The following is an 18,723-nucleotide window of genomic DNA, read 5'->3' as shown; positions in this document are numbered from 1 at the left end:
CGGCACCAAGTGCTTGAAGAGCAGCTGGAACACCTGAGGTCCTTCCCTCTGAGTGTCCTGCTCTGGAATGGGTTTCCACAGAACAGCTTAAAATTGTTATGGGTATCTACAACTTCTCTGGCTGGAGGTTTGAGCCTTTTTGTCTCCATGTACCAGCCTAATTCTTCCTGCTTCAGAGTCCAATCTGAGCCCCACATAAGCTGCTGTGAATTCACAATAAAAATAATAAGAGGACAAATATTCAGAGTGAATCCACCAACCTGTTGGTGAGATACTCCTAGCCAGCTCCTACCCTAAACCACTGCGAGACACGAGGCAAGGGCAGTAACAGACCTTCAGGGGAACCTTGAAGCAACATCTTTTTAGAGCATGCTTTTACTGCATAAAAAGGTGTGGAAAAGCTCAGAAATAGAGCAGTTGCACCACACAGCAGAGTTGGAGGCCAGATGCAGTATATGTGTGCACTTGATTTCATTCACCCATTCCCTTGCCTCGAGTTTGTGCCCAGCACAGGTCCCAGACCAGCCATGAGCCCAGTGACAGCAAGTCCCACACATCTGCTGGGAGTGCACATGGGAGCAGCCTTCCTGTAATGCCTCACAGCTGGGTGAGCACATTGCTGAAGTCAAGAGGCACACGCATTTCTTCAGCAAAGAAAGGAAATAAAAAGTCAAGACTAACAAGATCCAGAAAGGGCATGCTTTTTTTTTTTTGAACAAATCAACATTTATTTCAATGTAGTGAAACAACTTGTTGAAGCACTTCTCTCAGTTCTACTTTACATTTTGTATTTACACTGTCCTCATTCTGTGACAAAAATAAAATAATCTCCAACCCTGAAGTTTCCAGAATAAGTGTCGCTAGCAGCAAAAATAACAAAGCCCCAAACACAAAGCAAAAATCCCCCTTGATATATTTTGATGGGAGATTTTTGCATGTTCCATAAAAAAGTTTTAACCCTGAAACTTTATGAAAAGCTATATGGGATGACAAGGAGGAAAATGTAATGTGTTTGAAGCTGAACAAGAGCAGCATTTGCTGGCCTTTGCAAGTACACTGTTACTTTTAGCATAAGGAACTGTGAAATGCTTAGACACCCACATAGAAGCAGACTTTTAAACTTGGATCAAAGCAGCTCTGCTCTTCTGGGAGCGTAAGGGTACCAGAGTCAGCAAATGCCATCTTTTATCCTGGATGTTGGGCACAAAAACAAACTTTATTACACATGGTTTCCAAGCAGCTGTTAGTAAAACACAAGCCTTATTCTTTTGTCAAGTGTCAAGGGTCAGGTTCATTCAGCAGCTTCCAAATTGAGCTACTGTAAGAATTTTGAAGTAATTTCTCAGTTAAATGACATCATTGCTAAGGTCAACTCTGCCTTATACTTGAAGTCAGCAACCTCTGTGACAAGGTGGACCACTCTGCTAAATGGGGGGAGAGGAGGGAAGACAATGATGTTTGAGTATCATATTTAGGTCTCCCTATCTCAAAGGAATTTGTGGCTATGTACCCAAACAATTCTGCACGGAAACAACAGAAGAGTATCAGTGACAAACTTGGAATTGGAAAAATAAAAAAAAAAAGCAAGAACAGAACCCAAAGCTTTTTGGGATAGGAAGAAAAACTGCATGTTGAGAAAGAAGGGATTGGTTATTACACTTTCCAGGCACACAGAGGGCTCGGAAAGCACAGAAAACAAGCAGAACAAACAAACACAACTGTGTGCATCTTTGCATCAGCTTCTTTTGCCAAATGCAGTAGCTTCCAACATTCAGCAGCTGCCTCTTGCTTTCTAGTGCTGTGGAGTTCTCTTTGGTACTTGGAGGCTGTGAGGAGCTCCGGGCAAAGAGAAAGTCTTTGTCCATTTACCAACCAATTCCAAAGGCGCTGATCTTGAATAACTTTACTAAGCAAGAGTGACACAGATGTCTAGGAAAGGGGACTTTTCTCTTAGTAAAGTTGTGGTAGGTGCAGTGGAAACCCAAGGCAATCTACAAGCTTGTCAATTTGTGCCTAGGTAAGAACAGAGTCCTCCATGAACGTCTCTCATTTGTTCACTCTTAAATTATTCAGGCTCTGACAGCCCCTGAAAAGAAAAGAACGGAATAAGGATAAGTTGCAAGTGGCGCAGGGCAGGAGCGGACACCACGAAACCACCAAGAACAACGGGGTTGGGGTGTTTGACAACAGACACACTGCAGCTGCAGCCTCCAGGGCTGGTCCCAAAGCAGCTTCCTCCACGCCCTCGTTCTCCAGAAATGCCAGCAGGAAATACAAGCTCACAGCAAAGGTACTGATTGGGATGAATTAAAAGAAGGAATGAATGAAGTCAATGCAAACAGCGGTTTGGAAATAAAACACACAGATAAGAACTGCTGGTGCTTGTGACACTTTGCTCTTTGAACACAGCACAGGGAGATGGCTAAGCAGCTCAGAGACTTTTAACTGCACACTCAAGACTATCAGTTAGGCTTGTGGGAAGCTTTAATTCATTCAGCTTATGTAGCAAAACCAGAACACCACTTGCTGTCCCATATAACAGGCTCACACAATCTGCGTCTTGGTTTTCCGTTTGACAGCTCGGCAGGGAGCAGCTCTGTGAGGAAGCTTCCCCGTGATGCCAGTCAACAAGTTTATCAAATTTCAGGTGACAAAGTCACTACTACACTCCATCTGCGTCAGCAAGAAAGATGGACAGGAACTTGAAGTCTCAGAGAGCATCTGCTACATGGGAACAGGAGAGCTGGCTCTCTGCAGCAGCCTGCCGAGGTCTCAGCCCTCTGAAGCTGTGCCAGTGCCTTGACCCAGACACCAGCCTTCCCAGTGAGGCTAGTCCTAAGGAACTGATTGATTGTGACTTCTGAAGGGCCACACAGAGCCACCCACAGCTTTTATGGTGCTTACATCATTGCTCCTTACCAACAGCCTCCTTATAGAAAAAAAACCTACATCCAGCTTTGCAGAGATGTGGAGAGGTGCCCTGCATGAAGTGCTGCATTCCCTTCTCCATCACTGAGTCTCATCGCAAACAGCTGTACAAATGGTCTACCAAGCAACACGTCTAATAAACTTCCATTACAAAAGCCATCTTCTCTATTGCTGGGTGGTTACTTTCTTTTGGCTCCATCTTTCAAAGGAAGTAGGAAAAAGAAACACTTGAACACAACAGCAAGGATTAGTAGCAGAGGCTCTTTGATTCTACAAAGGCTTTGTCGAATACAGGTGCCCTGTTACTGCATTTTAAGATGTCTGATCACAGACATCACCTGCCTGACAAGTTTAGTATCTCCAGGACAAGTGACTGCAGTGAATATTCAGCAAGCATCAGCCTTTCAATGTTTGTCTGGAGCTTGCCTTGTTTGTAGGCTTGTCTTAGCCACACTGCCAGATCAAATTTTACAGCAACACAGCTCTGAGCAGCTACTGCCCTGCCATGAGCAGCCTGGAACGCTCAAGCCTGGGTAATTTCTCTGATACTAAGACAAAGTCAACTAAGACGCTGCCCTCTGCTCAGCACCTGCACCCTGGCAGGAGCTGTGCTCTGCTAATGAGGAGCTGAAGTTACTGCCAACATTCAAAGCATTTGACTCCTTCTTGCCTAAAGCTACGATTTTCCTTCTGCCGTCCCAGAAAGAATCCCTGTTGATTAATATTTATTTCATTTCCTAAAGAAATCTATTCAGCCTCCACATGCTTCAGCTGAGAGCAACGTTTGAACATTGTGTTGATCCTCAGAGTTCAAAATGTAGAAGGTACAAAGAATACCAGACTTGAGGCACTTCAATGGTATTCACTGTGAATCATCATTTTACATTGTACCACTCAGACACATTTGGATCTAAAATACATTTGCATTTCTAATTAAAACAGATTACCATTAGTAACTAAAGAATGTCTTAAATCAGAATCCCTAGGCCATGAAAGCTAATTGCACGATGCTAAAACTGGATTTCAAAAATATACATATTATACCCCCTGCAGGATTAATTAAGCAACATCTCTTCAAAAGAGTCCTCAAAAGTGTATTTATTCAGCATGTGGTGAAATTATACTGGTTGTGCAACACTTCCCATGGCCTGCCTTGGCTCAGGCTCCCGTGGCAGCAGAGAGCTGGAGCCTCGTTCATCAGGGGAGCTCAGCATGGACAGACTGGATTCAGGACTGCAGTCCATGAGCAGGGACACACACTGCAGGAGCAGGAGCTGCTGCTCTGCCCACCATCAGCCAGCACCCTGGAACGAGGTGATCTGGGGTACATGCATGATGTGCTCTCCAGGACATGCAGGCCCACAAAGAGGCTGAAATCAACGGGTCAGTGTGAATCTGGAAGCTCTAACTGCTGATGATCTGATGCTCAGTTCCTCACTGGTTTCTTACATGACCTCAAGGAAGGTTCTAAGTGCTGACTGAGCTGTAAAGTGTTTTCAGAAAGGCTATGGCTGTACCACATGTCTAGAGGATGTGAGAAACCTCCGTTCACCACAGCTGCACGTGCCTTATGAAGGGATGAGGAAAAAAACCCAACAGAGTCTAAGAGGTCCTTGGTGCTACAGTCTGTAGCTGTAATTGTCAGCAAGCCTCAAATGCATGAAAAAGTGTCCTCAGAAGATTTAGCTGTAGTTGGGGATCTGCCACTCCCAACTTTCTTTTGTGCTCTGAGCTGCCTGCTCCATGTGAAAAATGAACATAGAAAAATTCTCAGAAAATGGCAGACACCTCCACAGTCACTAAATCCAGTCTCCTATTATCACAGTCCATCACTTTCCCAAATGTTTACTTCCATGTTTTCTTGTGCAAGTGAACATGAGACCTTTGCTCAAAACTCACACATAGACTGTACTTGTGCTTTCCTGTACACAGTAACTTTAAATTTCCATGTTTAACTTGCTTCCAATACAAAAGATAATAATCTCCAGAAGAAACCACCTACTGGTTCCTCAGGATGATGTTTGCTAATGGGCTCCCAGCAGGTCTGGTTCCCAGGCTTCACTCCCTTATGGCACTTCACAGCCTGGAATATCATTTTGCATGGGATCCAAGATTTCAAAGCTGTTGAGCTGTCCCAGGACTTGCAATGGCTGTACCACATGGGACAACCCCAGTGCTCTGGGGTGCAATAAGGGCAACAGGATAGCAATTACTGATTCATCATGTGGCAACACACAAAACCTGAGACACACTTTTCCCATTTCCCAAAAGCAGCCACAGTTTCTGTACAGTAAAGGAGCACCCATGACCACTGGGAAGTACTGGGAGGTCAGGGAGTAAAATCCAGTCAGGACTTTCTGCAACATAAACTTATGTGTGCTACATTATAAAAAAATAAATTACAAATATATAAACTGAAGTGTATATAACGGGTTTCGACCCATCAAAGAGAAGAACCCTTATGGCTTTTCTATTATTAACTGCTGTAATTCAGCTTGCAGGTTCTATTTTTCATCTCATTAGAACTTCACTGGAGACATTTTCATATTTTGCCCTAATTATATGAAGGGAGCCCAGGTGATGTGTGTGATTCCCAAGTTCTCAGCCTGCTTGGGAGAGCATTGTGGGGCTGGTCCAGAACAGAGGCTGAAGGAATGCAAGGCAAGTCAGACTCAACAGGAGACCCAATGGGGTGCACTAACTACCCTTAATTCAAGGACTGGTTTGTGTTTCAGCTTAAACAGCCACACCAAACAACAGGAGCTAAGAGCAAACACATTAATTTTTGTTTTGTGGTTTTCCACTGGCAAAGAATGGTCAAGGGAGATGATTTCAAGCTTATCTCATTGGAGATATTCTCATTATTTTCTAATGACTCTTGAAGTCCTACTTGTGATCTATGCATCTTTTTTAAGAAAACATCCAGATGTGCTTCTATAGTTATATTAAAAAGTGACTTCACATGACACAGAATTATGTGATGCAATATTAGCAATTGAACTCTTCTGCAACAGCAACTGATGCAGTGGCTAAACCGGCAGAAAATTGGATTTCCTTACTGAACTGAAAACCACAGGATCTGTAGATCCCTGCTGTAATCGCTAACTGCCCAACCAATTCTTCTCTTTTGAAAAGAAATTGCAACTTTTGGCAAATATGAAAATGCTTTCATAAAGCCTGTTAACAGACAAGAATTAGACTGAAATGTAACAGTGCTCTGGTGTGCTTGAGAAGTATCTTGATGCTATTTTTAGAATGAAAACTCTGGAAGTTTGGAAGGTTTTAAGTTTGAAATGATAGATTAGTTTTCCTAATACACACACAAGTTTTAACAAGGTGTGTGCTGAAACATAACAGTTTGGGAAAAAACCCAAACAAAATCCTTCTGGGGTCATGTGAAATAACTGCCCTTTTTGTTTCACTTCAAAATGGAGAGATTTTATTTCAGCATCCGTGCATTGAATTCCTGAACAATACATCTATCTGGCACTTATTTTATAGGAAAACAGCATGTTTAGTTACCCCACGTCTTCACACTGAGCAGGGAGAGTTACCCAAGCTATATTTTTCACAATTATCTGTTCTCTTTTCCTAAGAATAAAGTCTCCTTTCTTCAGGTTTTTGACAAGATTAATAAAGTCTTGTGGGTTCTTATATACTCTTTGGAGTAAAGGGGAAGTTTTGGAGCTTTGCCTGCATAAAAGCAAATCCCATGTTTCCTTAAAGTTGGATGAATTTATAAAAGTTGAAAACAACATAGCAATCTGAATAATAAGGATCCCCACCACGTATTCATGCCCAGACCAGTAACTGAAAGCTGATGTTTACAGAAGCTCTTGCTACCTCTTTTTCACACATGAATTAATATCTGAAAGTTTATTTTCTGTACCATTTCTGTTACATCTTGTATATCATCACATGTAAAGAAGCTGCAAGATCAGTCACAACAGGGAGACACGAAGCCAGAGGTTGAGGAGCCAGCTTGTATCAGGAGAGTTAGGGCTGCCTAGCAGTGCATGTAACTTTCAAGAGAGAAAATAATAACACTGTTATTGCTTGGATCTTGGAAACTGAGAGAAAGTTGCTAAAGCATCCCAACACTGGCACTGACATGATAAATATTTAATTTACAGAAAGTGGCTGGTGGCAGATGAGAGCAGCGAGCCCAGTGTCATGTGCAGCAACCAGCACTTCTGAAAAGCTCAAACATTCTTGTGCTCTTGGACAGTTGATTTTTGACAGTAATACAGACCCACTGAAAACATGACCTGCTGTATCTGTGAACAAGGTTCCTACCCTCAAGAAGCCCTCCTGCAAACAGGTAAGATTTAACAACACTAAGTAATCCTACCAGGAACTCACAGCCTGCCAGCAGAGCAGTGGCCATGCTTCTCCTTTGACTGTCCATACTCAGAGGTTACTCATCCCCAGAACTTCTCCTGAACTCCTTCTATGTGTCATTGCCACACAAATGCTAAGATGTTCAGAATATTTACCATAAAACACTGGCATTGGGACTGTCAGTCATGCTTTTGGGACATGCTTAACTGAGAACTGTGTGTCAGGAAGGTGTAGAGCAGGTGTGAGAAAGCAAGCAGTTTCGCAACAACAAAAAAAGTGATTTTTTTTTTTGCTAACAGTATTCACCTTGTCACGTTAATCCTACTTGCTCAACCGAGCAGCATTTTCATCAACTCTTTTGTCCCTTCCAATAACTCCCTGCTATGACCTATTCTGACTCCTGACTCAGCCTGCAGAGGTAGGAAAGCACAGGATTTGGAAGAGATGGTCCTGTCATGGGCTAACCAGTTTTCTCTTAATAGAACTGGAAGGAAATAACAACAACTCTTGGAAACCTCTCCACAGCCATTTGTTCATGAATTTATGAATTTGCCAGGACAAAGAGCAGAGCTCAACTCTCAACTCTGGCATGAGAGGGAGGGAGACTGCCTACAGAGGACCAGAACACTTGATCCTCTCAACTTTGCTGAGATACAACTAATGAGCAACAGATGGACATCACCCAAGGAGTTTATCTGGGAAATCTAAGAGTTTCCTCATATTTCTCATTCAAGAAGGACCAGGAAGCTAAGTAAGCTTTGGTTGACACCCTTTATTTAACTATTGTTTTCTCCTCTGCCTCAATTTTGACAGAGCTGCTTTGGCCATGCATTCCATTATGCTTTACACAGTGCAACCAGGGCTCAGCCTGAAGCACTAAATAAAATATGTTCAAATTAGGAAATGTTATGGGCTTGAATATATTACTGCAGATCACTGTCTTGCTACCACTCAGCACAAAGGTACCAGTTCCCTTAGCAAAGCTCTGCAGCTCCCTGTAACAGTGTCAGCACCTTCTATAAAAAGCACCATCAGATCTCACTTTTTACCTAATGAAGAAATAACTTTTATTAATGTGCTGTTGACAGCCCTTGTGATGATGCTGGTTTTCTTAACTTCCAGTTAAGGCTCTGTTTCTGCCCAGCTAGGAAACATGTACCAGGGTGGCTGGCTGAGCCCCCTTCACTGCACAGAAGTCATCAGCACTCTGTCAGGACAAGCTTTCTTTGTTCATCTTACAGCAAAGATCCAGCAACAAATCAAAGATTTAGGCAAGAAGAGGGAAAGGAAGGAAGGAGAGAAAGAAAAAGAAGACAGTAAAACAGAAAATTGCAGAAAGAAGACCAAAAGTGTAGGAGATAAGACCAGCTGAAGGGACAGAGCTTTAAAATAACAGCTTTACTAGGACCTTAGCACAAACAGAAACTCACTCAACCTTTCAACTTTAACACACTGAGATTTAAGGTCTGACATTCAGATTAAGTTTCTTTTGTTCTGAAATGAGAAGTTTGCATACAACCAGCAGCCTACTCAGAAGAACAACTGCTCAAGGAGGCAGAGGATGTGTGCTCTTTATCAAAACCAACACAGTGCATCCCTTTAAATCCATCCTTCTGGATTCTGGCTACCCTCAAGTAGAAAGCATACTATTTTCTCACCTGAAGCCACGCTGCAGCACAATGTTACCCATCTGAACTCTAAAGTTATTCTGGCAATTGATTACTTTTAACCACAGACCCTTTTCTTTGTCTGTACCTGGTACACCCACAGCCAGCTCAAGTCCAGCAGATGGGAACATCTATCTCCTTGTGCTCAAAGAAAAGCATTTCCTACACCTTGTTTTTGCTTTCCACCCTCCTGGTGTCCCTTAGGGCAGTGAGATCCCAGCATGCTCCAGTTTGAGCTAGAATTGAATGAACTGAACTACTGAAAAAAAAAAAAAGCCCTCTAAATAAGGCCCTGGCTTTAAGGCAGCACACAGAATTTAATTTCCAGGTTAAATCTGAGACACTGGTAACGTTTACAGCTCCCTGTGCATCAGAGCCTGGAATTTAGTCTCACCCAATGCCCATGTTCCCACTCACTGATCAGCTTCAGAGCCCTGTGCAGAAGGTAGGGCAGAGGAATGGCACTCACACACTGGACTTGGCTCTATGCTTAAAGGCAGCAAAGTTTTGATCTTCTCACACCCAAGGCATGCAGCTGTCCATTTGCTTTAGAAAATACATTTCACAAAGAGGGAATCCCTCTCTTTATTTTCCCTCTTTTCCCTTTAAAAATAATTTCTAATCTGAACCACACAGATAACTGAGGAGATAGACTTCATGTAAAAAGAAAAGTATATTCTATTGCAAATCCTAGGCTGATTTCTAAGGAGAGTTCAACGACTTTCTAGCTATGAGAAGACCATCAGAATTTGAACCCTCTTACCAGGGACAGTTTTGCAGCATTAAGAAGCATTCTGTTACACTAAGTCACTTTGCATTTCTGCATTTAGGAGATACAGCAAAAAGCCTTGCTTGCACACTCTTGGCTTAGTAAGGCCACTGTCCTAAAGGCTATGCAAGTGTGCTGCTCCTCACTTACCCCTTTTTATGGCTGAAAGCAAGTGACAGACTCTTGCTCTGAGGCACTCCTATATTAGGATTCATATCTCTCTATACTGCAGAACAGAGAAGTACTCCTTATTTAGTTCCTGCAGACAACTATCAGAGTAAGAGCAAAATTGCAAATGCTATTGTCACTGGCTTTCTCTGGATGGATACCAACAGCCCTGTACATGGGCAAAGCCAACAAGATCAGAAACTCACCAAGAGAAACAAGCAAAAAGCAGCATCTCTACTGCTGCAATAGACAGTGGAATACTAATGCAAAAGAGTTTGAGTCATCTGTCAAAATCCTTCAGAGAAATGGCCAGTTACACAAAACTTACGTATTTCATGATACACAGGGGACCTCGGGTTTGGGTTTTTTTCAGCTCTGCATTATTGCTGCTATTTAGGAGATCAAGCATCCACATCACCTCCAAGCTCCATGGAAAGCAATGATGCAGTTCATACCAACTATTTGAGCACAAAACCTGTGTCTGACACAGAATGCAGGCTCATCTTCCCTATTTCTCTCACTGGACAGTTCTTATCCACACACCAAAACCTACTGAGCTGTTGTAAAAGATCAAGATACATCAGGCACTGGCACTAGGAAAAAGCAGAGTCGAATTTCCAAAGAAAAAAGGTAAGGTCACCCACGGGGCAGCACTGAGAACAGCTCTGAGATGCTTCACACCCATCTTAAATACAAACTACATTCACCTATTTGCACTGCAAGACTGAGATCAGTGAGGAGCCCTTGATGAACAGTGTGCCCCCAGGTGATTGCTGACAGCACAGAAGACACGAAGTTAGAGCTTCAAAGCTCTGGCTGCCACATGAAAATATCTCCAAGCTCAGTGGGAGAAGTTGCCAACAAAGGTACACTGATGCTGTAATCTGGGGCGCCTGAATCCCTTCTCAAATATCAGGTTTGGTACCTGCTTAAATTCAGGGAGCATTTCCACCATCTCTGGTTTTCTCTAATAAACACAGCACGACAGACAGCCTTTTAGAACTTTCTGCCCGAAGTTTACAACCAAGGATAAGAAAGAAGTAAATCAATCTGTATCACAAAACACCTTTTGTTACCAACCCAGTAAACTAGAACTGCAAACACAGTTAACATTTCAACTGGAGAGAGAAGAGCCAGCTGTTTCCCCTTCCCCCTTCTAGAGACCTCTGCAGGCAGGAATGGGCAGGCGGGGAGATTTTAATCCCTTAGAATCAACATTTTCAAGACCAGAGCTCTGTCAGAGATCTTGAATACTGCTCCAGCCTGCTGCATGGGCCACTATATTAAAGCAGGGGCTGTCCAAGAGACTTGGCTTTCCCAGTGGTTTAGTACCACGAGCTTTCTGCAGGCAGCCCTACCCCTAAACCAGACTGCATGCTCCTTCTTAAAGGCTGCAAAACAGCGGGGTGCTGTGCACTGACCTCAAGAATCACTTCCTTGGCATGAGGTTGTGAGTCGTGAGTTCTCCCCAGGCTAAAACAGATCACATCTTACAAAGTACTGGCAAACTCCATCACCAACTAGTTTGCTGCTGTCACCACATAAGTGTGACTAATTCAGTAACTGGGGAAAGAGGGCTCCTGCACTGCAAATGTGTGCCTCAAGAAACCAGCAGGCCCACCCGTCCTCAATGTCATCTTTATCTGCTCTTTATTTGGGTTCCAGAGTTACCAAAAGACTGCATGTGAAAGCTTTAGTTATTAAAAAAAAAGGCACAAAACAAAACAAAAGCCAAGTCTTGTTCAAGACATTTTCCTTGGCTATTCAGGGAACAGGAAACATCAAGATACCACAAGTAGATCTTTGAAAAACCTCACATTATCCAGAACAAGTCCAAGAGCCAGATCACAGCATTATGACTGCAGGCTGAGAGACCTTCAGTCAATGCATCTGAGCTGCGCTGCTTCACATAAAAGCCAGATTTTGGTTTTATTTTTACAAGGCACTCCAGCTGCCCTGGCTTTCCCACATCTCTCTCAGCATTTCAGCTCAGCCAGCTTCCCCAGACCTTCCCCCATCACCATTCAGAGATTTGTGAACTGTGAGAAACAGATGTTCTCAAAGCATTTTGCTCGTACTGGAGCCCAAGAAAGACCAGAAAGAAAAGAGGGGGAAAAAAAAAATCATTAAACAAATATTTCTCCCCACCCTATTGACCCTACAGTCGCAGAGAGTTTCCTACGAGCAACACTAAAATGTAAAACTATATTGTAAAACTGCATATATATATATATATATATATACACTGTGGAACTGTATCAACTCCTGCCCTCTCGCTCGCGGTGCCCGTTACCGGCTCACCCGCCGCTGTTCCCGAGGCCGGGGACACCGCTGTCCCTCACTGTCCCCGCTGTCCCTCGCTATCCTCGGGCCCGATGGCACCGCTGTCCCCCGCCGTTCCCGAGGCCGGGGGCACAGCTGTCCCCCGCTGTCCCCGGAGGGACGCTGCCCTGCCGAGGGCACCGCCGAGCCCCCGGCCCCCGCAGACCCCCAGGCCAGGCTCCCCACACGCGGGCCCCACCGACCTGTGCAGGAGCAGCAGCAGCACTTCGCCAGGAGCAATCCTACACCGGAGCGGGCGGGATAGCCGCGCCTGCCCGCTTTCATGCTGCCTTCGGGCTGCTCATGGCAAGGAGCCACCGGCCCGCTCGCGAAAAACAACGAAACAAATAATAATAATAACAACAACAACAAAAAGGCTCTACAGAACTAGAAGGAAGAACGCTCTCTGCGGGCAGGCGAGCAGCGCGGCACAGCCGCTGGCCGCGGCGCCGGCAGCCGCGGTCCCCCCGAGCCGGGCGCGCTCCTCGGGGGCGGCGCCTGCGGCGGGGGCGGCGGGGGCGGAGCGCGCCCGGCCCGGCCGGGGAGGGGCGGGGGCCGCGGCCGCACCGCGCTCCGCCACCGCTTGGAAAAGAATAAAAAAAGAGTTTTCCGGGGGAAGAAATGCAGAACTGCGGTATCCGAGATGGGGAGCGAGAAATAAAAACTTCCTCCCTTCCCGGGAGGAAGTTTGCTAAAGCTCTGATACGTTGCGGATGGGGGGTTCCACCAAAGCCTTTAAAAGGCAAAACTTGTATTGCCCTGGGGTTTTTTTTAAACTTCACAATGTTCTTGGCTTCCTCCCCGCCCCCAGTGCCATTCCTTAACTTAAGCATCTGACAGCCAAAACTCTTTAGAACTGGCTGAAAATACTGCCCAGGCGGCGGTGGTCCCAAGGGTTCTGCCTGCTTCCTGCAGCAGCAGAGCTGCCCGAAGCACTGCACAGGGAATGCCTCCCCTTCTGACACACGGACAGAGACACTCGAGATCCAGAGGCACAGCTTGCTTTGCAAGGTGCCAGCCTGTTGTGTTAGGATTTCCCACCTAAAGCACAGAAAATTGGAGGTGCCAAAAACATCCCGAACCTTGCTGGAGGCAGCTGGTAGGAGAGGTCGGGCAGGATTCCAGAGCAACAGCATCATATTTTTGCACTCTTGCATCAAAAGCTGAACAAATCCAACAAGCTCTTTCTCCCAGGCAGACATAGGTATGAGAGGGAAGAGCAGAGGGGAGATGTGCCACACTCTGTGCCACTGTGTGCCAGGGCTTCAGCCCGAGCAGGCACAGCTCTACTGGTGCCACAGACTGCTGATCTGGCCTAAGGCTTTTGGCAATGGCTTTGGGATAAGTGTCCCTCCCAGGGGGGCAAAGGCCATTTCTGGACAGGAGGAGAGGGTTGGAGCCATGTCAGAGTGCTCACAAACCCACCTCAGGGTGCTCTTGTGCAGGGGCCCGGACTGAGTGATTCCATGTAACCTTTGGGTGGGATTGTGCAGACCCTAAAGACTCCTGGCAGAAAGACCCCAGTACCTGGTGCCAGGAGAGGGACAGAGGAGAAACTGAGAAACTCCCTCCACCACGCTGGCAAATATGAAACCTTCCTGCTTCGCTTCTGGCTGCTCTGCAGGAACTGTTCTTTGACTACAGCCGCAATGGAAGGACTGACAACCTTGTCACACGCCTGAAGCATGCACATTTTCTTGCCAATGCCCTTGAGCACCAAGGTGTTTTCAGTACACGAGAACAAAGGGCTCTGTAACCGTTTCCCATTTGCTGTGTGTTGTGTCTTTCTTTGACTTGGGTCTTTGCCTATCTGGGAGCTGCAAGGGAATGTCTCGAGGGTGCACTCAAGGCTCTTGTGCCTGTAGTGGGGAGATAATATGTCACACATGAAGCAGAAACCACAGCTGGAGCCAGAGAAGGAAAAGGTGGGCTGGGAACCAGCTGGGACACCCTCACCTTCTGCACCTCTTCTTTCTGTGTTTGTCCCTGCCATGGCTCTCCAAGCAGCAGCTCAACTCAGGTCCTCCGAGTGATTCAGGAAACTTTGCAGCAGGGCTTTTCTGAGGAGGCAGCTCCTCACTTCTCTGCTTTCTACTTTGAGCTGCATCTCTCTTTTCTACCCCCCCTTGCACAGCATGGGCTCTTGCCCCATGGGCTGGCTGCCCCCACATGATCTCAACCTGCTTTGTGCAAACAGAAAAGGGGTAAGGTCTTCACTGACATTTCACTGCTCATGTGGCATCTGCCCAGACCTGCAATACAGGACCCGAGGCCGGAGCAGGCCATACACAGAGCCTGGTTTTCCAGATCCCAGCTCTTGGTTGGTTTTAAAAATCATGTTAAGAAAACCTTTAACACTCCTCATTTAACACTCCTCATTTAAGAAACCAAGAAACACTCTAAGCTGTTCACCTCTAGCATTCCACCTCTAAATTCCCGTGACTCCTGGAAGAGTTGTCCACCCTGAGGAACCTTGTGGGTCTCTTCCAGCTCTGCATGTTCTGTGATTATCTGTGAGCCTGGCATGCTGGGGGGAGCCTGGGGAGGCAGGGGGGAACTGGGCTGATCAGAGCCATCAGCTGAGAGCCAGAGAGGTGGAAAAGCATGAGAGTGCGCCAGCAGAGGCACCACAATAATCCTGCCAGGGAATGAACTTCACTAAACCAGCACATGGACATGGGGTCTGAGACTGTGAGGAGGGTTGGGAAGCAAGGTTGCAGCTCTTGTAATTGCAGCCAAACCTTAAAACATAATTAAGGTGCAATTTCAGGTCTTTAAAAAACCTCCTTCCCTAATTAAAACAGAATTGAAGTAATTATTGTGGGAGGAAGCAGGTTCTGCCCCTCCCCAGTCTACAGCTCCAGCAGTGTTGCGAAGATTATCTCTATGAAGTTGCTCTTTAGAAACATGAACATCCACACATACTCACTGATGAATGATACATGGAATAAATATTTCACAAAATAAGGCTGAAAGCCATATTCTTAATAACCACACCATATCAATTAGCTCCTATAAAGAAGAGGAGGAGACATGCTGTGGGCAGTCTAGTTCAGCTCCAGCCCTAGCTGGGAAAAAACATCTGTCAGCAGCAGCAAATTGGCACTGTGCTGCCAAGTGCACTGATTCTTTAGCTTCAAGTAGGGAATTCAGCCTTTGGGATGTAGAAATATTGCAGACATTGTGAGGGGGATGGAAATCAGTACAGCCCACTTGCCCGAGGTGAAGGACAAGGAGCTGCTTGTCTGGGACTAGAAGAATATTGTGCAGGATGAATTTATGTGTGACTGTGGTCAATGAATTATCAGTCACCTGAGAAAGAAAAGATCCCTGCCCCTGCTCTAACCTATGCCTGAATCAAAGAATAGAGTCATAGAATGGTTTGGGTTGGAAGGGACCTTAAAGGTCATTTTATTTCAACTCTGCTGCCCTAGGGAGGGGCACCTTACACTTGATCAGGTTGCTCAAAGTCCCATCCAACCTGGCCTTGAACACTTGGCAGCCACAATGTCTCCAGGCAATGTTCCCATGCCTGACCACCACCACAGCAAAGAATTTCTTCCCAACATCTAACTTAAATATCTCCTTTTTTGCTTTAAACCATTCTCCCTTGTCTTATCACTATCTGCCTCTGTAAAAAGGCACCCTCCCTCTTTGCTATAAACCCCCTTTATTGGAAGCCTGAGTCACAGGAGTTCTTTAAGGAAACATCTCCTGGAAACACACTCTAAATGTTCCAATCATTACCTGCAGTGGAGTGAGCAAGAAAATTTTATGGCTCTGGCTGGCTGCATCTAAAGCTAAGTCTATTAGCAGTGTGCCTGCACCGTGGGCCGTGTGTGCTGCCCTGCCCAACACCGATGATGAATGGGAAGTCATCTCAATCCAGTGTCAGGATGACAAGGAAAATACTTCTGTCTACTCTTAAACACTCCTTTAGAAATTCCCCAGGCATATGAGTTACTTCCATATGAAATCTGAGATGGTCTGTAAAAAGTACTGTTGTTGTAGAGGGGAAATAAGTTCTAACAGTTTTACCCAGCCTTCCTGAGAAAAATTTGGGGTGGAAGACGGAAAACAAATTTTTTCACTGCTTTCAGTGCTCCCTCACACCTTCAGCAGCAATTTTATTTTCTTAATTTATAAACTGAGGGACCTATCTGAGAGAAACAAAGGACAAAATAGTGAGGGGATGTAAACTGGCAAGGATTCATTTTGGGTCAACACAAATGCAGTGAAACACGCCTGGCCCAGATTGCCCTGGAGGTCTGTAATGCAGAACAGCAGTGACAATATTTCTCCCATAGTAACAGGTGCTGTTTCCTTCTCCCCATCACTTGCACAGGGAGATGAATAATGTAATAGCTGTCAGGAGCATCTGTTCATTACTTATGCAAGTCAATCCTACATTGTGCTTTAGGGTGTAAAGTGATCTCTGCAGAAAATCCATCCCTATGGACATCACTATCATGGAATAAGATGTACTATGGTTGATTTATTTTTTTAATCCAATGAAGCTTAAGTATTAGCTACTCATTTCTTAGGGAGGAATAGCAAACCAACTATCTAACAGAAATAACTGATGGATGGCAAAAGGAAGGTGGATTTGTACAGTTTCAAAAACATGATTTAAATATTTGGTGTGCCTTGCAGTGTCAAATTCAGATAGGGCAAAGACATGCATGAAATTTAGGTTTTGTTAATAGGGACGTTTAGATACCTCTACAGAGCAATTCAGAGGGTGTAGGCAGGACATGGATGTTCTGAAAACCAGTGCAAACCACCAGGATTTTGCAGAACTTCTTTTTGGATTATGGTCTTGCTTCAGTTCATGGAGAAATCAGGACTTACACTGCAGCTTCAGGAGCCCAGTAGATGTGGTTTCATTACTCATTCTGTCACTTGCTTTCTGGGTGACTTTAGGGGAAAAATTACCATTTCATGCCTCAATTTTCCTATGTGAAATAAAAGAATATCAGCATTTCACATTCCCTTTCAAGTGGTCTGAAACAGAGATGAGACATCCTACACTGAACAACAAGAAGAGCTGTCATTGTTAGCTGTGTCTTGAAATGAGTGTGACAAAATATGTCTCTGGCACTATTGGCCTTTGGAGTCAGTATTAAAAAGCACCTTGATCAATACATCTTGCCTGCAAATGCTACTTGCAAAACCAGGTAAATCTGAACAACTGGAGGGAAACAGATTGGCAGAGTGAAGCAGTCCTTGCTCAACCAGCACATTTCAGTACATTATTCTTGGCTCTGACTCCAGCTATTTTCAACAGCACTAAGCATTCATTAGATTAAATCAAATGAACCACATTCTTTAAAAATAGCCAGAGCCTTGTCGTGCTAGTTGGAAAAAACAACAAGTTTATTGGGTACTAAAACAGATAAAATAAATTAAAAATAAATAAATAAATGGAGTCATATTCCCTCCTGGTGCAAGAGAGCACAACTCCAAGGAGAGGTTTTTGGCTCCTCAGTTCAGCACAGTGGTAGGCAAAAAAAGGAACAGTCTCAACTAGCTGAACCAAACAAAGTAAGAAATATAGACAGTCCAGCACAACCTTCACGCTGAACTGCAATGTAGCCATATGTTCAGCAAATGTTAGGATATTTCATCCTTATCTCTCTGCTGTGGATGTCAGCACGGGGTGGATTTATGGCAGCTTAGAAGAGTTGCCATGACCTAACAGCATCCTGGCACACCAACTGTACTGTAAAGCCAAAGGCCACAGCCAGACCCGTGTGCTCTGCTGTGATGGACCTCACCTTTACACACTGCTCACCCACCTCTCCCCAACATCACAAGCCCCCCACTGACACTAGTCTTTCCTTCCTTATTTACACTCCATCTTTTCTCTTTCCCTGCATTCCATGAAGAAGGAAGATCTACAGAAGGAGAGAAGTTGCTTGGAGACTTAGCCCCGAAAGTATCCTATAAAGATCATCAAGTAAAGGTGGATGACTGTAGAGCAGACCACAGAATAAGATACAGATATTTGCTTTCATGTGATTCAGTCTGTTTCAAGAGAATTTAGATTTGCCCCCCCAAATACTCAGGTAGGTACAGCCCAGCATAGTTTCACCTGCTTTTGGAGCAGAACACACCTGCAGAACACATATACCCCTTCATCCTCCAGCCTAACTGTGTATCTCAGAGATCTCAGAACAGATTCCTACATTGTCCAGTTCCTCTGGTTTCCTGGGCACAGGACCAATTCTTCTATATATATACAGCTCCTTCCTAAGCAGTAACCATTTGCTGACAGTGAGAAAACAGTTACAAGCTGGTGTAAAGTACAGCCCCGTTACCGTCCTCCCTGACCTCACTGTAGGCTCACCTGCCCCTGGACTGGCTCTACCGCTTCAGCAAGGTCTTGTGTGAGCAGAGAGAACTTCTCTGACCTGCCAGCAGCACCACCAGATGAGTTATGCTCAGATGAGGCTGCAGCAAAGAGCCTCACCTCACAAACCAGTCTGACCTGGGAGGCCCCGTAAGCGAAACCACATACCACCCTGT

The 18,723-nt window shown here is 45.0% G+C and overlaps 1 protein-coding gene across 7 annotated transcripts in view; it reads right to left on the bottom strand.

The window, feature by feature from the left end:
- Positions 1-18,723, bottom strand: part of KALRN (kalirin RhoGEF kinase) — a 465,987-nt gene that overhangs the window by 61,780 nt on the left and 385,484 nt on the right. The window contains exon 1 of one of the 7 annotated variants that reach the window (XM_030952842.1): positions 12,399-12,668. The exons of the other annotated variants lie outside the window; for them this stretch is intronic. Coding sequence (XP_030808702.1) covers positions 12,399-12,480 — 82 coding nt within the window. The 5' untranslated portion in view covers positions 12,481-12,668. Of the gene's footprint in view, positions 1-12,398; positions 12,669-18,723 lie in introns of those variants that run through there. 7 annotated transcript variants of the gene reach the window in all.

This window comes from Camarhynchus parvulus, chromosome 7, assembly GCF_901933205.1.
Source record: "Camarhynchus parvulus chromosome 7, STF_HiC, whole genome shotgun sequence".
In the NCBI taxonomy this organism is placed as follows: Eukaryota; Metazoa; Chordata; class Aves; order Passeriformes; family Thraupidae; genus Camarhynchus; species Camarhynchus parvulus.
Note: the sequence above shows the minus strand (reverse complement) of the source record. Positions and strands in the feature narration are given on the sequence as shown.